The following is a 17,051-nucleotide window of genomic DNA, read 5'->3' as shown; positions in this document are numbered from 1 at the left end:
GAGAACAGCAGGACTGACACATCACCCCCTTGAAGCTAGTTCAAAGGAGTCTAACAACAGCTTCTTTAATAATTCAACAGACATTTAAGAGAATTACAGCTAGAGCATGAACTAGAGAAACCCACAGAACAGCTATGTGTGTTCCAGGCAGTGTCAAGGCCACTCCCTGGGGCAGTGAGCTCAGACCCCTGGATGCAGACCAGTGCTGGCAAGAGGTGAAGTAGAGGCTGCTGACCGCTGCCTGCCACTCATGGTGGTCCAAGGCCATGAGAAAGAGGCACCAGAGCTCTCCTGAGCCATCCTCCCAGGCAGGCACTGTGCAGAGACTGCTGCCAGCTCCTGCGGGTTCAAAGGCAAAGGTCCTGCTGTCAAGGGGAAAAGATGGTTTTCACTCCCCCAGCTGGCTGTTGGGGCAAGTGTCTATATTAACATCACACCACAAGAGATTTGAAAACAGGTCCTCGTGCTCAGCACCCCTCTCCCCAGTACAAGGAACCCCCAAAGGCACCTGCATCATAGTAATCGCCTAGAGCAGACCTCCAGCTGGCTACACACAAACTGCCGAGAGAGCCCTGAACACCCACTTGTGGTCACCCAAGGCTGGCAGGCAAGTGCCAGCTATATATTCCACTAGCAGATGTCCTCTCCCTGCTTCTCTGGCCAGGTCACCTTCAGGTTTGGAGCCTTCATTTTGAGGATCCAAATGAGGTGTCTTGCAACCTCTAGATTAATGAAGCAAAACACACTTGGGATGCTTCTGGTGTTCCGGGATGTCTGATGCCAGACACCTTGAGGGTGCAACCCTACAGCTCTTATGAGAGCAGCCTGACAGATATAAACAGGACTCAGGCCGTGCAGAGTCAGGCTGCTGCAGTACTCAGACACAGAAAGTTCACACTGGGTTGAAAGGCCAAGTTTCTCATGCCAGGAGCGTACGTGTGCCCTCTCCAAACCTCCTTCACCCGTTGAGAGCTTCAGCAAAGTATCATGCTCTTGACCCATGTGGAGGATGTGGTTGTGGTTTATACATACCACAGCTGGCAAACTCGGGATAGTCTTCACTGAGTTCTTCACCTCCTCCTCTGTCACCTCCACCACAGTACAGTGCTCTTCCTCCAGCGGCAGGGGCACCTTGCCGCCCTTGGTTAGCCACGGATGCACCTGCGTGGGGAGGAACACAGAGACAGCTGTAGGTCTCCCTTCTACAGCAGAGCACAATGATGTTGGTGACAAGAGGGAAATGGGGGCACAGGACTGATGATGGGGGTAAGCTGCCTGTCGTCGATGCTCCATCTTCTACTTACACCGATGTGGCTCAGGCAGCTCCCTTGGAAAATCGCTGCGATCTGGTGCCTGGCCAGATGGCATCCCCTAATGCCCAGTGCTGTCGCACGCACTGCCACCGACTGGCATCTTGGAGGAACCTGGCACCCTCTGAATCAAGCTTGAAACACTTTGAAAATCTGAATTATCCAGAGCCTTTTAATCTTTTTCTCTCATATGCACACACTTCATCTAGGGTTACACATGCTCGCTACCTGGGAGAATCAAGATCATTTACGCATCTGCACAAAAAAGGGTTTAGGTGCTTAAAATGGAGTACTTGGGTCTGAACACTGAGGACTGGTGCTACTGCAATGGCCTCCTGCCTACATAAATAGCAAAATAACACACTTTGCCACCTGGACACCACGTAAACCTCTACACACCCACACAAAGGAGAAAGGAGGCAGTTTCCCACCATCCCTCCCTGTTGCTGCCATGCTGCTATGGAAGGGAGCTGACGGCAGGAGAGGGTGAGGCTCTCTGCTACCCATATCCAGGGCTGGGTGTTTTGCCTGTCAGGGAGAGCATCCTCCAGTGTTGGTGCTAGAAAGGCCTTCCTAACCCTCCAGGACAAGCAGTTGAATTAGGATGGATGCTTACTGCCTACTGCCATTCCAATACGTTGGATGCAGGTGTCTAGAGTGTTCTGCAAGGCCTTAGTGATGAGCTGCTTTACGGCACTTAAGTTGCATTTTCCAAAGATCATTAATTGTGCTTACAGTAACTCTTTTCAAAGGCACATCACCACGTCCAGCCTTAAGTGAAACCAGTGCACTAAACCCTACGGTCTACGTGGGGCTTGTGAACATTTCAGCTAGGGAGAGGACTGTCTAGTCATATGTTCAACGTTCCTCATACAAAATTATTTGCTTGATTTATTTTCATGGTGAACAGCAATTCCAAACCCAGTTGGCAGAGCGGTTAAGATATTTGTCCAGCCTAACCCCCTTTTATAATTTTACTGCCTCCTTCCAGCTTTTGCCATGTTTATCTTCAATGTTGACATCAAAGATTTATCAACTATAAATGATCACGTATGAGAAGCAGCATGGAGCTAATGCTTGCCAGCACAAGAATGTTTGCAGCCACATCAGGATTTTATCTTACAAGTAAGGAACATGAAAGAGGAAGAGGAGGGGAGTGTGAAAACAAGGGAAAACAAAATGGAAGGAACCCAGGGAGGAGGAGAAGGAGGCCCGGAACATCCACTTAGAAACATCTGACTATGCAAGAAGCCAAGGCTGGAGCCCCGATGCCACGCAGCCAGCTGTATGCTACTTCAGAGCAAAGAAGCTCCTTGGGATTAGTCTGTGAATGCAAATATGGAGAGAATGTGTCATCTCCTTGTCTGGATTGCATCAGCTGCACACATCGGGCTCTTCTGTACTCTCTGGGTTGGATTCCTCTGGCCAGGGCCTTCAGTGATGGCAATCACTCTACAGCCGCCTCTGCCAAGAAGCTGCTTGGCCATCATCTTTCTTGGGAGAACAACAGAAGAAAGCTGCCCTTTTTCTATTGCCTCTCATGGTATGGCTTCCTTGGTTGAGAACATGAGAAAAGCAGTGCTCAAGCAGCCTGGCGCAAGAGACACATGCTCTTTCAGCTTCAAACACAAGTCCTCAAGCACATCAAGCATCTTCAGTGCACGGCCAGGGATAAGATCCAGCACCCTGCTCTGCTCTTCTCCCCAGGGTTCTTACAGGGCTCAGATTTCCACATGAAGTGCCTGCAAGAGCTGCCAAGCGAAATCACTTAATACAGCTCCAAAGCACTTCCCACCATCACCGGCTGTGGCCTCCTGGGCATGGAGGGAAGCAACATCACATTTCTTCTTGGATTTCAACCTTCCTACTGTCAGCTTCGGTGGCAAATGTGCTGGTGTTGGCCCGAGACAAAGCGAAGAAGAGTTCTGTGCCCTGTAGAGGATGCTGATGGATCTCTGTGGAAATCTTGAGAGCCCCCAGCAGGTCTAAGGCCTCGGTGGGGGGTAATAGGAGGACAGAAAGCCCATGCAAAACCAGAACAAAGCCAAGCCTTGTGAAGCATTGTGCTCTACCAGTCCTAGTCACTCCCTGCGTTAATAAGCATCCCCCAAGTAAAGATGATAGAAACAAATGTGCTGCCTTGAGGCCATTGACCATGCAAGCACCAGAGGAACGCGCTTCCAGCCCCTGTAACACAGGTCCAACACTGACAGCACAGGCTCTGCAGCTAGCAGCCCCCATGACAATGTCGATTCTCCTGGGGATTTGCTGAGGATCAGCCAGCTTTTGAGTAATTTTAATTTAAATAAGTAAACAAGAAAGCTTTTGTCAATATTCACCAACAAGCAGCAGTGACAGAGCTGTTACATGCTGCAAAATGAGCACTCCCCCTTTCCGAGGCAGCGTGCCAGAGAAAGCTCGCAAAACAAACACTGGGAACAGCTCTGCCTCATTAGAAGATACCAAAGGAACAACAAAATCAACTGAGATAAAAGACTATAATATCAACGTCCAATTTACCTTAATTTCAGGGACTGTTATCCTTGTTTCTGGATTTTTATCAAGCATGCGTAGGATCAGTTCCTTGAGCTCTTCACTTATCTGTGCTCTGAGTAAAGAAAATAGCAGTATACAGTTAACAGGGGAATTATAAGTGCTCAAGGCATGCATAGTCCTTACTGCGGTTACTCGGTAGAGAATCTGCTCCGCTCAGAAGGTATTTTCTCTGCAAACCTGGCTTAAGAAAGGAAGGTCTAACTGGCTTGGTTCCTTCTCAAGCATCACGGTCACTGCTACGGGGTTTGGTTTTCCTGTTCGGCCCACTAACACAGCTGCACGCTCTCAAATGCAGCACAAGCAATCAGGTGAATGGATCTAAGGACATTTTTAAAGACAACGCATTATAGGAGAATTTCAGAGGACAGTTTCTGGGACAATAAAGTGTTATTGAGAGCAGAACTGGCGCTGGGCTCTATGATACAAGAAGGGCACAATTTGATCTGCTGAACCTGCACCGTGAGCAATCGTGTGCTGGATGAAACATTCCCATTTGACATTCAAGATCCCAGCTAAGCTTGCAGGTTGTGTTAATTAAATTGCTTCCATGAACGCCAATGGCAGTCAATTTGGTAACTCGGTATTTCCTACCTGTATAGATCAGCCTTGGGGTAACAAAAGGAGGGAATGAACAGGCATGACTAAAAGAGAAATGCATCTGCCTGAAGCCAGAAGGCATCCTATTCACAGGGAGCCCTTGGTCCTGCAGTCTGTCTCTCTAGTCCAAAGGCTTCAATGACTTCTGTTGCTAATGATACAGGCGATGTCTTTAAAACGCACTTGATCTCTATGATCAAAGTGCTACTGAAATAAAATGCCAGCATATGACAGAATTGTATTAGGCAGTTGAAAGTCTGTATCACAAATGACTTTCAAGGAGCTGCGTTTCTGCATGGAGATGGGATTTGGCAGCATAAAATATCACTCCCCAGCAGGGTTGGAATTCAGATTGAAAACACTGATGAGGACAAAGTGCTGTGCCCATCTCCTCTGCACCCTCCCCAAGCAGAGGAGGGAATAAACTATCTTAAACCTAAATGAAGACCATATCACAGTAAGGGATATTTTTGTCTGATGAAAACAGAGCTGCTGTTTAATAATTTATGAATACTTTATGTGGACTTTGGTTATGGGATCTTTAACAAACAGCCACAAGGAAACACTGCTCGTTCAGTGGGAAGGGGCAGAAAGCGGGTTCAGTTTAAAGTCTGAACACTTTCAGAGTTGCATCAAGGGTCTGCAGTACACAGGCAACATGGCCCAGATAAGGGAAATCGCAGGATGAGTCCTCAGAGACTTCCCACTCCCTAGGTTGCACTGCAGGTGACAATTTAGGTGGGAATGGGGAGAACTGTGCTGCTCTTAAGATGAGCTCCAGGCACAGAAGAACTGCTATGGGGAGTGACGGTGCATTTAGCAGGTCAAAACAAACAGACTCCTAAGAGAGGACCACACTGAGGTGCAGGTGAGATTGTGTTTTTAAAATACTTAACATCAGATCCATGCCAAACTGGCAACGGCTTTATTTAAAATACAAGAAATAGAATATACAATAACCTAATGTTTCTGGGCACCAGACTGATTTCTACACAACATAGGATTAACATCATAAGGAAAAGCCCTGTAAACAGGACCACAAAGTTTTAGGTGGGTTATAGCCAGGTAACAGACCGCATCACCCTGTCTGTTTTTCCTTCTGCCCATTCTGCCATGGTGCATGCTGTACCCAATGGCATTTTTCATCTGAAAAGCCTGCTCTATCTGGAATTTCTCAGAGTCATAGTCCTGTAATGGCTCTCAGGAAAATGCCAAGCATGACAGAGTTCAGCACCCATTTGGGAGGGCTGCCAGCACCATAGATCATTTTACAGGGTGCCCGCAGGTCAGAAAACATTGTCCTGGACTTCACCTCTTCACCAGGAGGGACTATGCAGAGCTTCTGGCTCTCTTAATACACGTCTGGACAGAAACTTCTCCAGCTTGTTTTTTAGTCATGCCAGGATCATCAGGGTGTGAGCTAACCCCATTTACCTCGTGTCATGCCAAGGACTCACTGACATGAATGAGAACTCCAGAATGATAAATATTTATCCCAGCATCTCTAAGGGAAGGGACGGGACAATGACGCCGGTACAGTCAGCTCTGTCTCTGTCCTAAAGGTTGTCAGGAAACAGGCAATGAGTTTCCATGGACTGTCCGCAAACAGAAATGTGTCTTTTGTAGCCATGGTGAAATAAATTGAAACCAAAATATTCCTAACTGTAGCGAGGTGCTAATTCTGTGGGAGGTCAGGGTGGATCCAGTCCAGTGAATTCCAGCTTTATGTGCGTCTCTGTTACTGCCTTATCTAACAAATAGATGCAGTTTAGACAGCTGTCAACACCCAGTAAGTCTCTGCTCCTCCAACAACCTAATGAGGGGTGCAGCTTTTTTTAGACTGGGAGAGCAGGTCACCGAGAAATCCAAATAAATCATGCAGCCGAATTATCACTGAAGGAAGTGTCTGAATGAAGAAAAGGTTCTTAGCACAACCCAGTTAGCCCATTAAATGTTAATAACTTACTGCAGAGACAGATGGGAACAGTCACTTGTAAGCTGACTGCTAACCCAAATATGTGATGGCTGAGAGAGGATGGGCATTTTGCCAGGACCCAAGCAAGCAGATAGACCATGCCAGGGAAACAAACTTTTTTTTTTTGCTGTAGTGCTGTCAAGACAAAGTCCTGCCCTGACCGCAAAGCAACCAGTTGGAACATGGGAAAGTAGCATGAGCACCCTTCCTGCTCTTAATGCCTGAAGCCTGGTTAGCTGTAAAACCTCACCAACAGCACAGGGCTGGCTTGCCAGAGTTGCTCCATACCCACAACTGGGGCTTGTGTTTGCCATCAAACAAGCAGCCTGACCTTGTGGCCGCAGGTTCTTGGGAGGTGTGGTCCACACAGTCCTGCGTGTGGGCTCCATCAGCCTGAGCGGAGATGGCTCTGTCCGAGCTATCTGCAGTGGCTGTGCTTCATAGTCAATGGAGAGGTAATTAATACAGCCCATGAAGCCTGGGGCATGAGTCATCCATCTAAAGCAGATGTCTAAAATAGGACAGCCTGAGTACCCATTGCTTTCTGCAGACTCAGAAGGAAGCCTGGGACTGCCAAGGCAAAGGTTTGGCCCTTCACTGTAGGCGTCTAAAAATTCAGTGAGCATCTCACAAATAATTCATGTAATAGATGGTGGATACATGCATATGTCACAGGCTGCCTGACAACATTCTTCCCTTCCTCTCTAATACCAGATGTGCCTTTCATTAGAGTTTTAATTTCTTCATGCATGTTTTAAATCAAGTCATTTTATCTCTTAAGTTTTTATTAGAATGAACGATTGGGTCAAGAAGGTCAAAAATTCTTTGCCTGACTACTGTGCTGATTTGGGAAGGCAGATAAGGAGTCCAGCTTTGGCTACTTCATCTGACAGCAACCAGGAGAAACAAATTAATCACCAACAGAAAGTCACCAGAGGCCTGAAGATGGAGGAAATACCAAGGAGTGGCCAACACATGAAGGGAGAGGCATGGTGGCTCGGTGGCAGAGACTGAGAACCCATTGAGTGTGATCATCTCCTGCCAGGCTCATCTGACAAGACCACAAACACTCACCGCTCAGTGCCTCGACGCTGAACTTCCCACTGCTCAAATGGCACGCAAGTGGCCTTGGCTTGAAACCCCTCACCGCTGAGTGTGCTGTTGTGGGTTAGAGGACGCACTGTGACTGTGCAGCCGGCCATCCCACCTAACACAGCCCAGTAGTCTCCACCACGCAGCTCTGACGGTGGCCAACACAGGTTTCCTTCCCTAACCAAAGCAGGGGCAGGGGGAGGGGCAGCCTCTCAATATCAAGTGGATAAATTAATTTGTTTTTTTCAAAACTAGCCCAAGTCTGCCAGCACACAAGACAAACTCATATTTTCCTGGAGTGTGTTGGAGGAGGCAGAGGAGTGGGGATGCACCAAGCTGTGGTTGTTTATCTCGGGACAAGCCTCCTTCCATCAGACACTTTACCCAGCTCCAAGGTAAGTCCGCAGAAGCGGCATGTGTTTAGTTAGACTGAGACTGAGGTCTATAAGCCACATTGCTTTTGAAAACTAATACATTGAATCATTCTGGTGGCTACCACATGGGAGAAACACAAAACCCCAACCAAACCATGCTTCGAGCATCTCCAGGGTCAAGTAACTGGGGCAGTACTTACCAGACCCATACTGAAACCCCTCTGCTTCCAAAGTTTTCAAGAGCCGTTTCCTTTAGTCCTTATCTGCATGTGGACACAGGAGCAGCAGAGGCAGCTGTAATGCCTCAACAACATCAGCACAAAACCTACGTGAAGGACCCAGGAGAATGCAAAGCACCTCACCCACCCTTGTCTGTCCCTCCATGGTGACCTATCGGCATTTATGCTGCACAGTGAATAATGCTGAAGACCGAACTTTATTTTAAAGTAGCTGAGTAAAGTTTACTTACTCTTCTGGGAACTCTACAGGCTTGTTCTTGATCCTGTTATGAAGACCCAGAATATATTCATCTATAAAAGGGCACTGTAAAACAAACAAAAAAGATTTTCCAGTTGTCAGAGATCTAGGCACTGCTTAGGCATTTGTCATTCATGTAACAGAAGTATACTCTCTCTGCACACTCTTTCCATTTTACACGGAGATGGAAATAAATAAGATCTCCCCACACACAATAAATTGATTTATTCCTTATTAAATAATAAATGCAGAAGAACAGCAGAGGGACATAAGGAATACAGAACTGGATTGGGATACCCCCCTCTATCCAGCCTACCAGGTGACCATGAACTACTCATTTTCCTTTTCTCTGCTCCACTTTTTCCACCTGCAAAATGGATGTACTGTTATCGCCTGACTTGCATCACTGCTTTGAGGTCTCTCTGTAACAAGCAACATTTGGAGCTAGGTATTACTATTAAAACACCTGGTTTTCCATTGTAAAGTTCAGATATATGGATTCAAAGCATATTTTTTCTCCATCACAACTTTTTACACTGGATTAATTTAGACCTAGATTCTAGCTCTTCCTACCTAGCAGGACAGGCAGGACTGACAGGACGTTAACTAAGCCACAGTGAATGCTGTGGAAGATGCAGGAGCAGCATATTCACAGGCCCTATGAACATCTGCATCAAAACTGAAGGAGCAGGTACACTTGTTTTAGTGGGCTGTGGGCTGCTGGTGGGCCCTGTCCCAGCCTGCCTGGCCAGATTAAATTATGAAATATAAAATAGGTACAATGTGTACAATATTTACTGTACAAGGTCACGTGGAACAGACGAATGTCTGTCTGTATCTTTATATTCCCTCTTTCTTTCCCTCAGTGCTTGCCACATAGGAAAGCAATATCACCATGAGGTTATACCAGAATATAAAATCAAGGTTATACCCCATCACTTGAGGATTTGGCCCCAAGTAAGACATCATTATACACACAGGTCAGAGAATATTTTCCATCCTGACTTAACTCAGCGATATCACACCAGCAATGGAGATATTTCTGCCTCTGCCATCTCCCCCAGCCACTTCTTACCCCTGAGCTGGATGCCTTATGCCTGCGTGGTGGGATCTGCAATGGTCCATGCTTGGACAGGAGGTTCAGGTAACATACCTGCACACACAGACTGCATGTACCTGCTGTACTGCTCGCCCTGGGAGACCATGGGTGGGACGAGGGGCTTCTGGCCACAGGAGAAGGAAATGCCATGACAGGATATGGAGTTTGCAGAAGGCAGCTCTGAAGAGCTGGCTCTGCCAAAGTGGACTCTATCTGGCCCAGCTCAGCTCTGGCAGACAGAGCTTTCTATAATCTGGATTGCTAAAGTGCTGCAGCAGCTCGGGATCAAACTTATGCCTCTCTCCATGCTCTGTCTAGCTTGTTTCTAAATACAGGCAATATGGATAACCCCCCGACAAACCATTGTTGGTGCTACTGATGCTGCTCTGGGTTTGTAGCACGAACAACTGCTCTGAGTACAGAGGCCAAGTCTAGAAACCACGCTTTCCGCAGATCACAACATCAGTCCCTTCTCATCCGCAGGGTGATTTAGGAAAAGGGGAGCTTGCAGAAGGTAGTTCTTTGTTTCTGGTATTTGCCTTTATTTGGAAAGGAATGAGTTAAAAGCCAGGCAGGTAGACACTCCCATGCAGGGCTCCAGCATCTGAAAGCCAGCTTACCTTCCCATAAACAAAGCAGTACAGGGTAATTCCCATGGCCCATACATCAAGTGCCTGAAAGAAAGCATGTACAGGCAGTAAATGAGATGCAACACAGATGATCTGAATGAGCTGGATTTTCCCACCGACTCACAGAACATTATTTGTATGCATTTAATATTTTCTATTTTACTGTGCAGAGTCTCTCTGAAGTTGGGTTCCTAAAGGCGTCTGTAGCATGCCTGGGGAATGAGGACTGTGCTGGGCCAGACGCTGCCACCCTTGTCCTTGCTGTCGAGTGCAGTGACCAGCAAGTAGCCCCTTCTTACAGGAGATGACACCATTCAAGGCTGAATATCAAAGAGGAGCTGAACCTCAAAAGTCTTCTTCCAGGCAAAAAAAAAAACCCACTAGACCTTATCCCCACATCTGCACCACAGCGCTTAGCAGTGCCCCTCGCTTTCAGGGGATCAAGACATGACCCTGGTGTCCAGCAGCCCCCTGTGTCTCTTGATTATTTTGGAAGGGAATCGGGAGTTTCCTCCTTTCCCTTTGGGCAGGGAAAGGGCTCTGACATGGCTCCTGTCTGGGCAGGGATCCACAGCAAAGACTGTCTGCCTGCTGCACAGAACAACCAATGTAAGTTTTGCCGGGACTGAACACAGAATTAGAGCTTCTGTTTTACTCAATAGCCACCCCAATCCCTGAGTGGGCAACACACAAAGGATGCAGGCGTGGTGCTGACCTTTGTGCACCTGGGGTCCCAGGAGACATCAGCTGTGAGCAAAGACCTACCTTTCCACTGAAACTTTTGCCAGTGTCTGAAATGGCCTCTGGTGCCATGAAGGCTGGTGTCCCTGCCGTGCTGGAAAGCTGGGCATCGTTCCCTTCAAATTGATTGCTGACTCCAAAATCAGCGATTTTGACGTGCCCATCATCTCCTAAGAGTAAGTTGGAAGGCTTGATGTCCCGGTGAATGATCTTCTGGTAGTGCACTAAAAAAAACAACAAACCAGGAGCATGGTCTGTCACAGCAGCCAACACACCCAGGGCAGCCTTTCCAGGAGGATGAAAATAAAGGTGCAAGCTCAGGCACCCCACTCAAAGCTGCTGCTGGCTATGCAATATAATGTAGTAGAAGTGCCATTTCCTATAGCCATTCCTTTTCGGTGCCTCACTGGGACGTACACCGGAGTACAACACTCAAATACCTTTGTCACCAGTAATTAAGCAAAGAACGGACATGAACCCAGAAACAGCCCAACTAGCAGGACTGAGCAGAGCTCTTAAAGAAGGAAATCACTCAAGTCTTGCAGATTTGCTTGACCTCATCAGACCAGCTGATGGATTGGGCAACTCGCTGTATTAAAGGTTTAGGGGATTCAAATAAAGAGGTTAATTTTTAATTTATTTTGAAACTGCAGTGCCATAAAGCTAATCAAAAGTGGCAGAACCACAGGCAGAATGAAACAAGCCCAGAGGAGATACTTAGGCAAAATAAGACAACTAGCAGCTGAGCACCAAGTCCAGCCAACAGCTCAGAAATCAGTGGGTATTTCCAACTCAAAAGATAACTCTGACCAGGGAGCAATCACCAGCTGGTTGGTGCCAGCGCTCATGAAAAAGCACTCTCTCTCTAGCTATGCTTTGCAATGGAGCCCAGAGAAAACGTCCTCAACTTGTTCTGCGTCACCCCAAATCCCCAAAGCTGCCAGCCACTCGGACCACTTTCACACCCAGAGCTGTGGCCAAACCTCTGCCACGCAGTCCTTCAGAGTAAAGGGTGTTCCTACATGTTGCCCTTCGCTCCACAAGGCTGCAGCAAAGACTCCAGCTCTGTCCCGGCTCCACAAGGCCAACTGTGGGCACCAGCTGAAGTGCTTGTACATCCAAAATGAAAGAAACCATTGCAAAGAGCTTGGAGGCTGAGATGCACTGAAAACAAACAAAAAATCCCTCTCGTTACAAGCCATCTGGGAAGCAATATTGCAGTTGCAAGAAAGCCATTTCTGTGCCACTGAGTGAAGCAGCAGCAGGGAGTTGTAGGAAAGTGGCTGACTTCTCAGGAACTTGGAGAACAAATTTAAAAATCAAAAAAACAAGTCTCAGAACGCAAAATGACCCCAAAAGCAGGACTGCAGAAAACCCAAGAGACTTTACTGAACAGGAGAGGAAATCCTTTAAGTCTTTACTGCCCTTTCCAGGGGAACAGGACCCCTTGTCCTCCCTCCTCCCCCAGCCAAAACCACCATTTTCACATTTCCTTCTTGCAAATGGAGCATGTTTGTTTTTATACCTCCCCGTGAGCACTTTTCATATCTCCTAGGAAATATGCAATTGGCTGGGGGAAAATGCTGGTCTAACACTTTCCCGCTTTACAAACCTGGTCAACACATTGCCACAAAGGCAGCCTGCCCTACAGAGCATCCCAGCTTGTGTTTTATGGCCAAGAAAGACCAAACTTCACATAACTCTTCTGCTCTTTTCAAGCCAACTTTCCAGCAGGCCGTGTCTGGGGAGGGGAAGTCACGCTTGCAGATACTTTTTCTGCAAGGACCTCTCCTTAGTTTAAAGCACTACTGGGGGATGCTGTCCTTGGCACATTAAAGAGCTGATCTGGAGACCCAGCAAAAACAAGCTCGTGGGAGAGCACTGGCACTTACATCCTCTTCCAGATGTGCCGCAACTGCGTGGCCACACTGTGATGTGAGCCAGTTAACGCTGTAACAGCCCGGCTAGACAGTCAGGATAAACACGGAAAACCCCACAACAACAGTAATTACTAGGAGACATCTGCTCCGCAGCAAAGCTAGTGGCAAGCTGACATTTCATTATGGTAATATAGGGAGAGAGGAAAAAAAAAGTGAGGGAGGGAGTGAAGTTTCCCTTCAGGAGATGATGAGCTGCCTTTCATGCAGGTGTCTGGTATCACGCCTGATACCACAGGGCTAAGATTCCCAATGCCTCTAAAAAAAATACAGGCCACAAATATACGTGGGCCATACAAGTACATCCCTGGAGCTAAGTCTGTGAAAATTGAGGGAGTTACACTAGGCAAGCAGGTACTTTAGGGTTTTTATTATTTCTTCCATACAGGAAAGTAAAAAAAAACAAAACCATAAACCAATTCCTATATCAAATAACTATTTATCTTGTAAAACACATTCCCTGCCTTTGCGTAATCTAATAAAAGTAGAGGAAAAACGTGGGCCATTTGCCAGATGCTCTGTTTGTTCAGTGCCCATCTCAGCCTGGTACCCAGCAGGTCTGGGCACTGCTGGCTGTTAGGCACAGGAGGAATATGAATGTTGAACAAAGAAATAAGAAACACGTCCTTTGCAAAAATCAAAGCCATCAAACACTAGGGTCAATGAGCATTTGCGCCTCCCAGACGAGAACATCCATGTGCTTGACGTGAGCGTTAGGGACAGTGAGAGTCTCAGACCTCAACTGCTCAGAGGAGAAAATTAGCACAAGTGCCTGCAGGGCAGAGGAGCACAGGCTGTGCTTTCAGAAGTGAGCCTGACACATCCCAGGGCTTTATGACGCAGTGTGAGCCAGGCGCTTCTGCAAACCTGGCACAGTTTAAATAACAGACTGGGATGGGAAGGAGATGAGCACAGAGGGGAAGTGGCTGGCCAGGTCAGGAGTGGCAGTGCTGGGAGCAGTGTCCAACCCACACGCCGTGCTGCCTTGCCATGCTGTTTGGGTGGCAGTAATGAAAGTCTTGCGCCAGTTGGCTTGAAAGACTTACGCTCTCTGCAGATCCTCTCCCCTGTCTAGCTGCCTTGTGCAGAGGCAATAGCCATGAAGGGAGAAGGATAGGGGACATGAATTCTGCACCGAGCACCATCTGGTGTAGATGAACAAGGCTCCATCACAGCTACAAAAATTGTAAAAGCAAGAGCTCACATCTGCCAAGAAATGATTTGGTGTGGAACTGTTAACCTGATGAAGGCAACCTGAAATCCCTTTTCTGCTCTGAAGAAGCACAATTCTTAAAGTCCCAGTCTGTCAGCTGCTGTGAGCATCCTCCTCTGCACAGCTATCCAAAACGGGCTTCAGGCATCAAAATCCCCTCCTGTGCTGTGCCTTGCCACGGGTACTGTTCAGTACAATACAGGGCTGCAGAATGAAGAGTAAAAGATTCCCCAAAAATCATTCAAGTCCACTAGTAGGCAATAGAAAAAACCTGGCTTGTTTGAGAGCTACAGAAAGGAAGCAGGACTGCTCATCTGCAGGACATCAACACCACTAAGAGCAGAAAAACTTGCCAACCCACCAACTTCCGCTGCAAGTCCAGATCTCTTGCAGATAGTGCATTGCGGGGAGAAGGGCAGGGAACAATTAATTCAGCAGGGCTGGCCAAAGGCTGACCGGCCAAGCGGTGGGACATGCCTGCAGCGACACAAGCATCACTGCCACACATGGTGAAAGCAGCCCAGGGACAGCTGTCTTGCAGGAAAGGTACTCATTAAACCAGTGCGATCTGCATTTCCAGCACAACACGCAGAGGAAAAGATGGTGTTATCCCCACAGAACTCCAGAGGGAGAGCTAAGCATCTCAGAAATAAAAGCTTACCACTAATGATACCCTCCAGACTCCTAATGACTATGCAGAAGGGACAACCACACAACCCATGGAGCCACCCAAGGGGAGCAGGTGACAGCCACAGTCAGTTAAACACAATTACCAGCACAAATTAACCCTCTAATTTCACCAGCCTGAAGCATCTGGGAGCAAGTTCCTTCCCTCTGCAGACATAAGAGCAGCAGGTAGGAAAGGCAGCTTTGTTAGAATTGCTATTGAATGTCACTGGAAGCCAGGACCAGAGGTCCCAGCAACAAAACACTTGTCCCATCCTTGGGACACAGCTGCTAGCAAACAGGAGCAGGGCTCCATCAGACACAGCAGAGAAGGAAAAGCACCTTCAACATAAATAAAGCCCCAAACGCGCATTAAAGGAACATAACCAAAATATCTGTGTCACCACACCTAAGCTTGCTTCACGAGGGTTTGGGGATTTTCTTTTAAGCCAACCCATGACCTCCCCTTAGTTCTTTCCATGGGGAAGTGGGAACCTCTAGGCTGAGTCCATGCCTTCCAGAGGGAACTTTCAGCTACTCTGTGTCCTGCTCAAAGAGACTGGCCACAATGACACATTGGGTTTTTTTGCTTCTGACATTACAGAAACAGTCACAAAGCAGGCAGATGTCAGCCCCAGCAAGACTGCCCTGAGATCCACGCCGTCCAGCCATGGAGCCACAGGGACGTGGGTGCTGGATGCACACAGCCTTAGTAAAGACCATCCAATCGGTGCTCCCCTCCCAGGCCCCATGTGCTACACAAGGTGGACATCAGCAGCCAAAAAACAGTCATTCCCATGCAAATGTACCTGTCTGCATCCCTCCCAAGGTTAAAATCGATGCTGAGCCAGCCAAACCAGAGCACTTTACTGAAGCTGCTTTGACAAACTGACAAAATGGTTCCACCTGTTGCTTTTCCCTGGAAAGGATTTTGCTCTAAAAGCAGAGGTAAGCAGCTCACTGGAACAACTTCCCTGGGCTCCAAGATGCTCTGCACTTTCTGTGCTGACAGACCCGAATCAAAGGATAGATCAATACCTCTTCATAATGAAAATGAAACAATGTAAGATATTACAGAGCCCTTAGGAGAAAGTCTGATTGTGCAGCGCTCCATTAAATTCCGGTTTATTAGACCCATCCTTCACTTCAGTGGAAAGGTAACAGTATTTCAGGCTTATTTGCATCTGAATAACAATCCCATGGATTTCTAGAGCATCGTCTAGGCAAAGATCCCAAAGCACGTTAGAAATACTTGTTTGCTAAACCTCACAGCCACCCCATGAACGAAGCAGGTATGACAGGTGAGGGCGCATGTACTACATTTCCAGCACAACTTGTGTCAGAAAGCCTGACCTGGCACATCCGAAGTTGGACTTAGTCAAACCCTAGAGCCCCGGGGTGCTCAGAAACAAGGGAAATCATGCCTAAAAGTCTAGACTGCCTCCTGACTTTGGGCATGGAGTGGTGGCACCTAAGGAAAGCCTGCTGAAGGCTGATGCTATGTGGTGGAGAGATACAACCTTAGAGGAGGATTCAGAGCACTCAGGGTGTGAGCAACAGCTGGCAAAGGACCATCTTCCTCTGTCCCTCTTGATTTCAGACAAAGCCTATAGCAGGTACGCTGTACCTACTGCCTATAGCAGCTGGGATGAACCCATACTTGGGTGTTCAAATTCGAGCCCATGTGAAACAATTACCCAAAATAAAAGGTCTTCTTGAAAATCTGGCTTTTCAAGGCTTTGTTTTGTTTCTTTATTATGATGTATTTTAACTCAGTTGGTATTAGCAGCATTGATAGAATGGTTTGGGTGTTCAGGTACAAAACAGAGGAATCTGGAGTTTCTCAGAGCAACGAGGATGTGGGGTGTGCTGTGCTGGGGCTTCCCGCTTCTCCTGCTTTCACACCTTCCCAACAGTGGCAGAAAAAAAGCACCTGCAGCTTCATGAAAAGCTGCCCGTGACCTTGCAGCTGGTCCTTACTGCAGACCTTGTCCCAGGATGGATTCTCTGAAAGCCTCTTCAGCGGCACACCTGGATTACTCACATCCTTTCAGCAGTTTCAGGCAGTCTGCACCCACTTCTCCCCTAACTTCATCAGCACCACAAACGTGGTTTCTCACCTTGGCCCTAGACAAGATGACAGCGTGTCTTTAATGCCAAGAGGCTGTCACAGCTGCCTGGCAGTACTCTGCCATCCAGATGCCTCCGAGCCTGCAAACACTCTGGGTGCTGACTGTCCAGGGAATGAGCAGCTAGTTTGTACTTCCAGGTCACAAAACATGCTCATTTAGGACAACGCTTTAGCACACGCTGAACATTATCTCTGTGAAAAGCCAGCGCGTGATGTGGGAATGGTATTAAAAGAAAGCATAGTCTTACGTGCCT

The 17,051-nt window shown here is 47.6% G+C and overlaps 1 protein-coding gene across 7 annotated transcripts in view; it reads right to left on the bottom strand.

Moving 5' to 3' along the window:
* The window catches only part of CAMKK1 (calcium/calmodulin dependent protein kinase kinase 1), a 115,322-nt gene that overhangs the window by 15,449 nt on the left and 82,822 nt on the right, over positions 1 to 17,051 (bottom strand). For all 7 annotated transcript variants that reach the window (XR_012996662.1, XM_076354258.1, XM_076354257.1 and 4 more), the window contains 5 exons: positions 10,875 to 11,074; positions 10,101 to 10,154; positions 8,374 to 8,447; positions 3,831 to 3,918; positions 1,033 to 1,161 (listed from right to left, as the gene is read on the bottom strand). Coding sequence is in view for 6 of the 7 variants with exons in the window: in XM_076354258.1 (XP_076210373.1) it covers positions 1,033 to 1,161; positions 3,831 to 3,918; positions 8,374 to 8,447; positions 10,101 to 10,154; positions 10,875 to 11,074 (545 nt within the window). In the remaining variant the exon portion in view is untranslated. The remainder of the gene's footprint in view (positions 1 to 1,032; positions 1,162 to 3,830; positions 3,919 to 8,373; positions 8,448 to 10,100; positions 10,155 to 10,874; positions 11,075 to 17,051) is intronic.

Source organism: Aptenodytes patagonicus, chromosome 17 (assembly GCF_965638725.1).
Source record: "Aptenodytes patagonicus chromosome 17, bAptPat1.pri.cur, whole genome shotgun sequence".
Taxonomy (NCBI): domain Eukaryota; kingdom Metazoa; phylum Chordata; class Aves; order Sphenisciformes; family Spheniscidae; genus Aptenodytes; species Aptenodytes patagonicus.
Note: the sequence above shows the minus strand (reverse complement) of the source record. Positions and strands in the feature narration are given on the sequence as shown.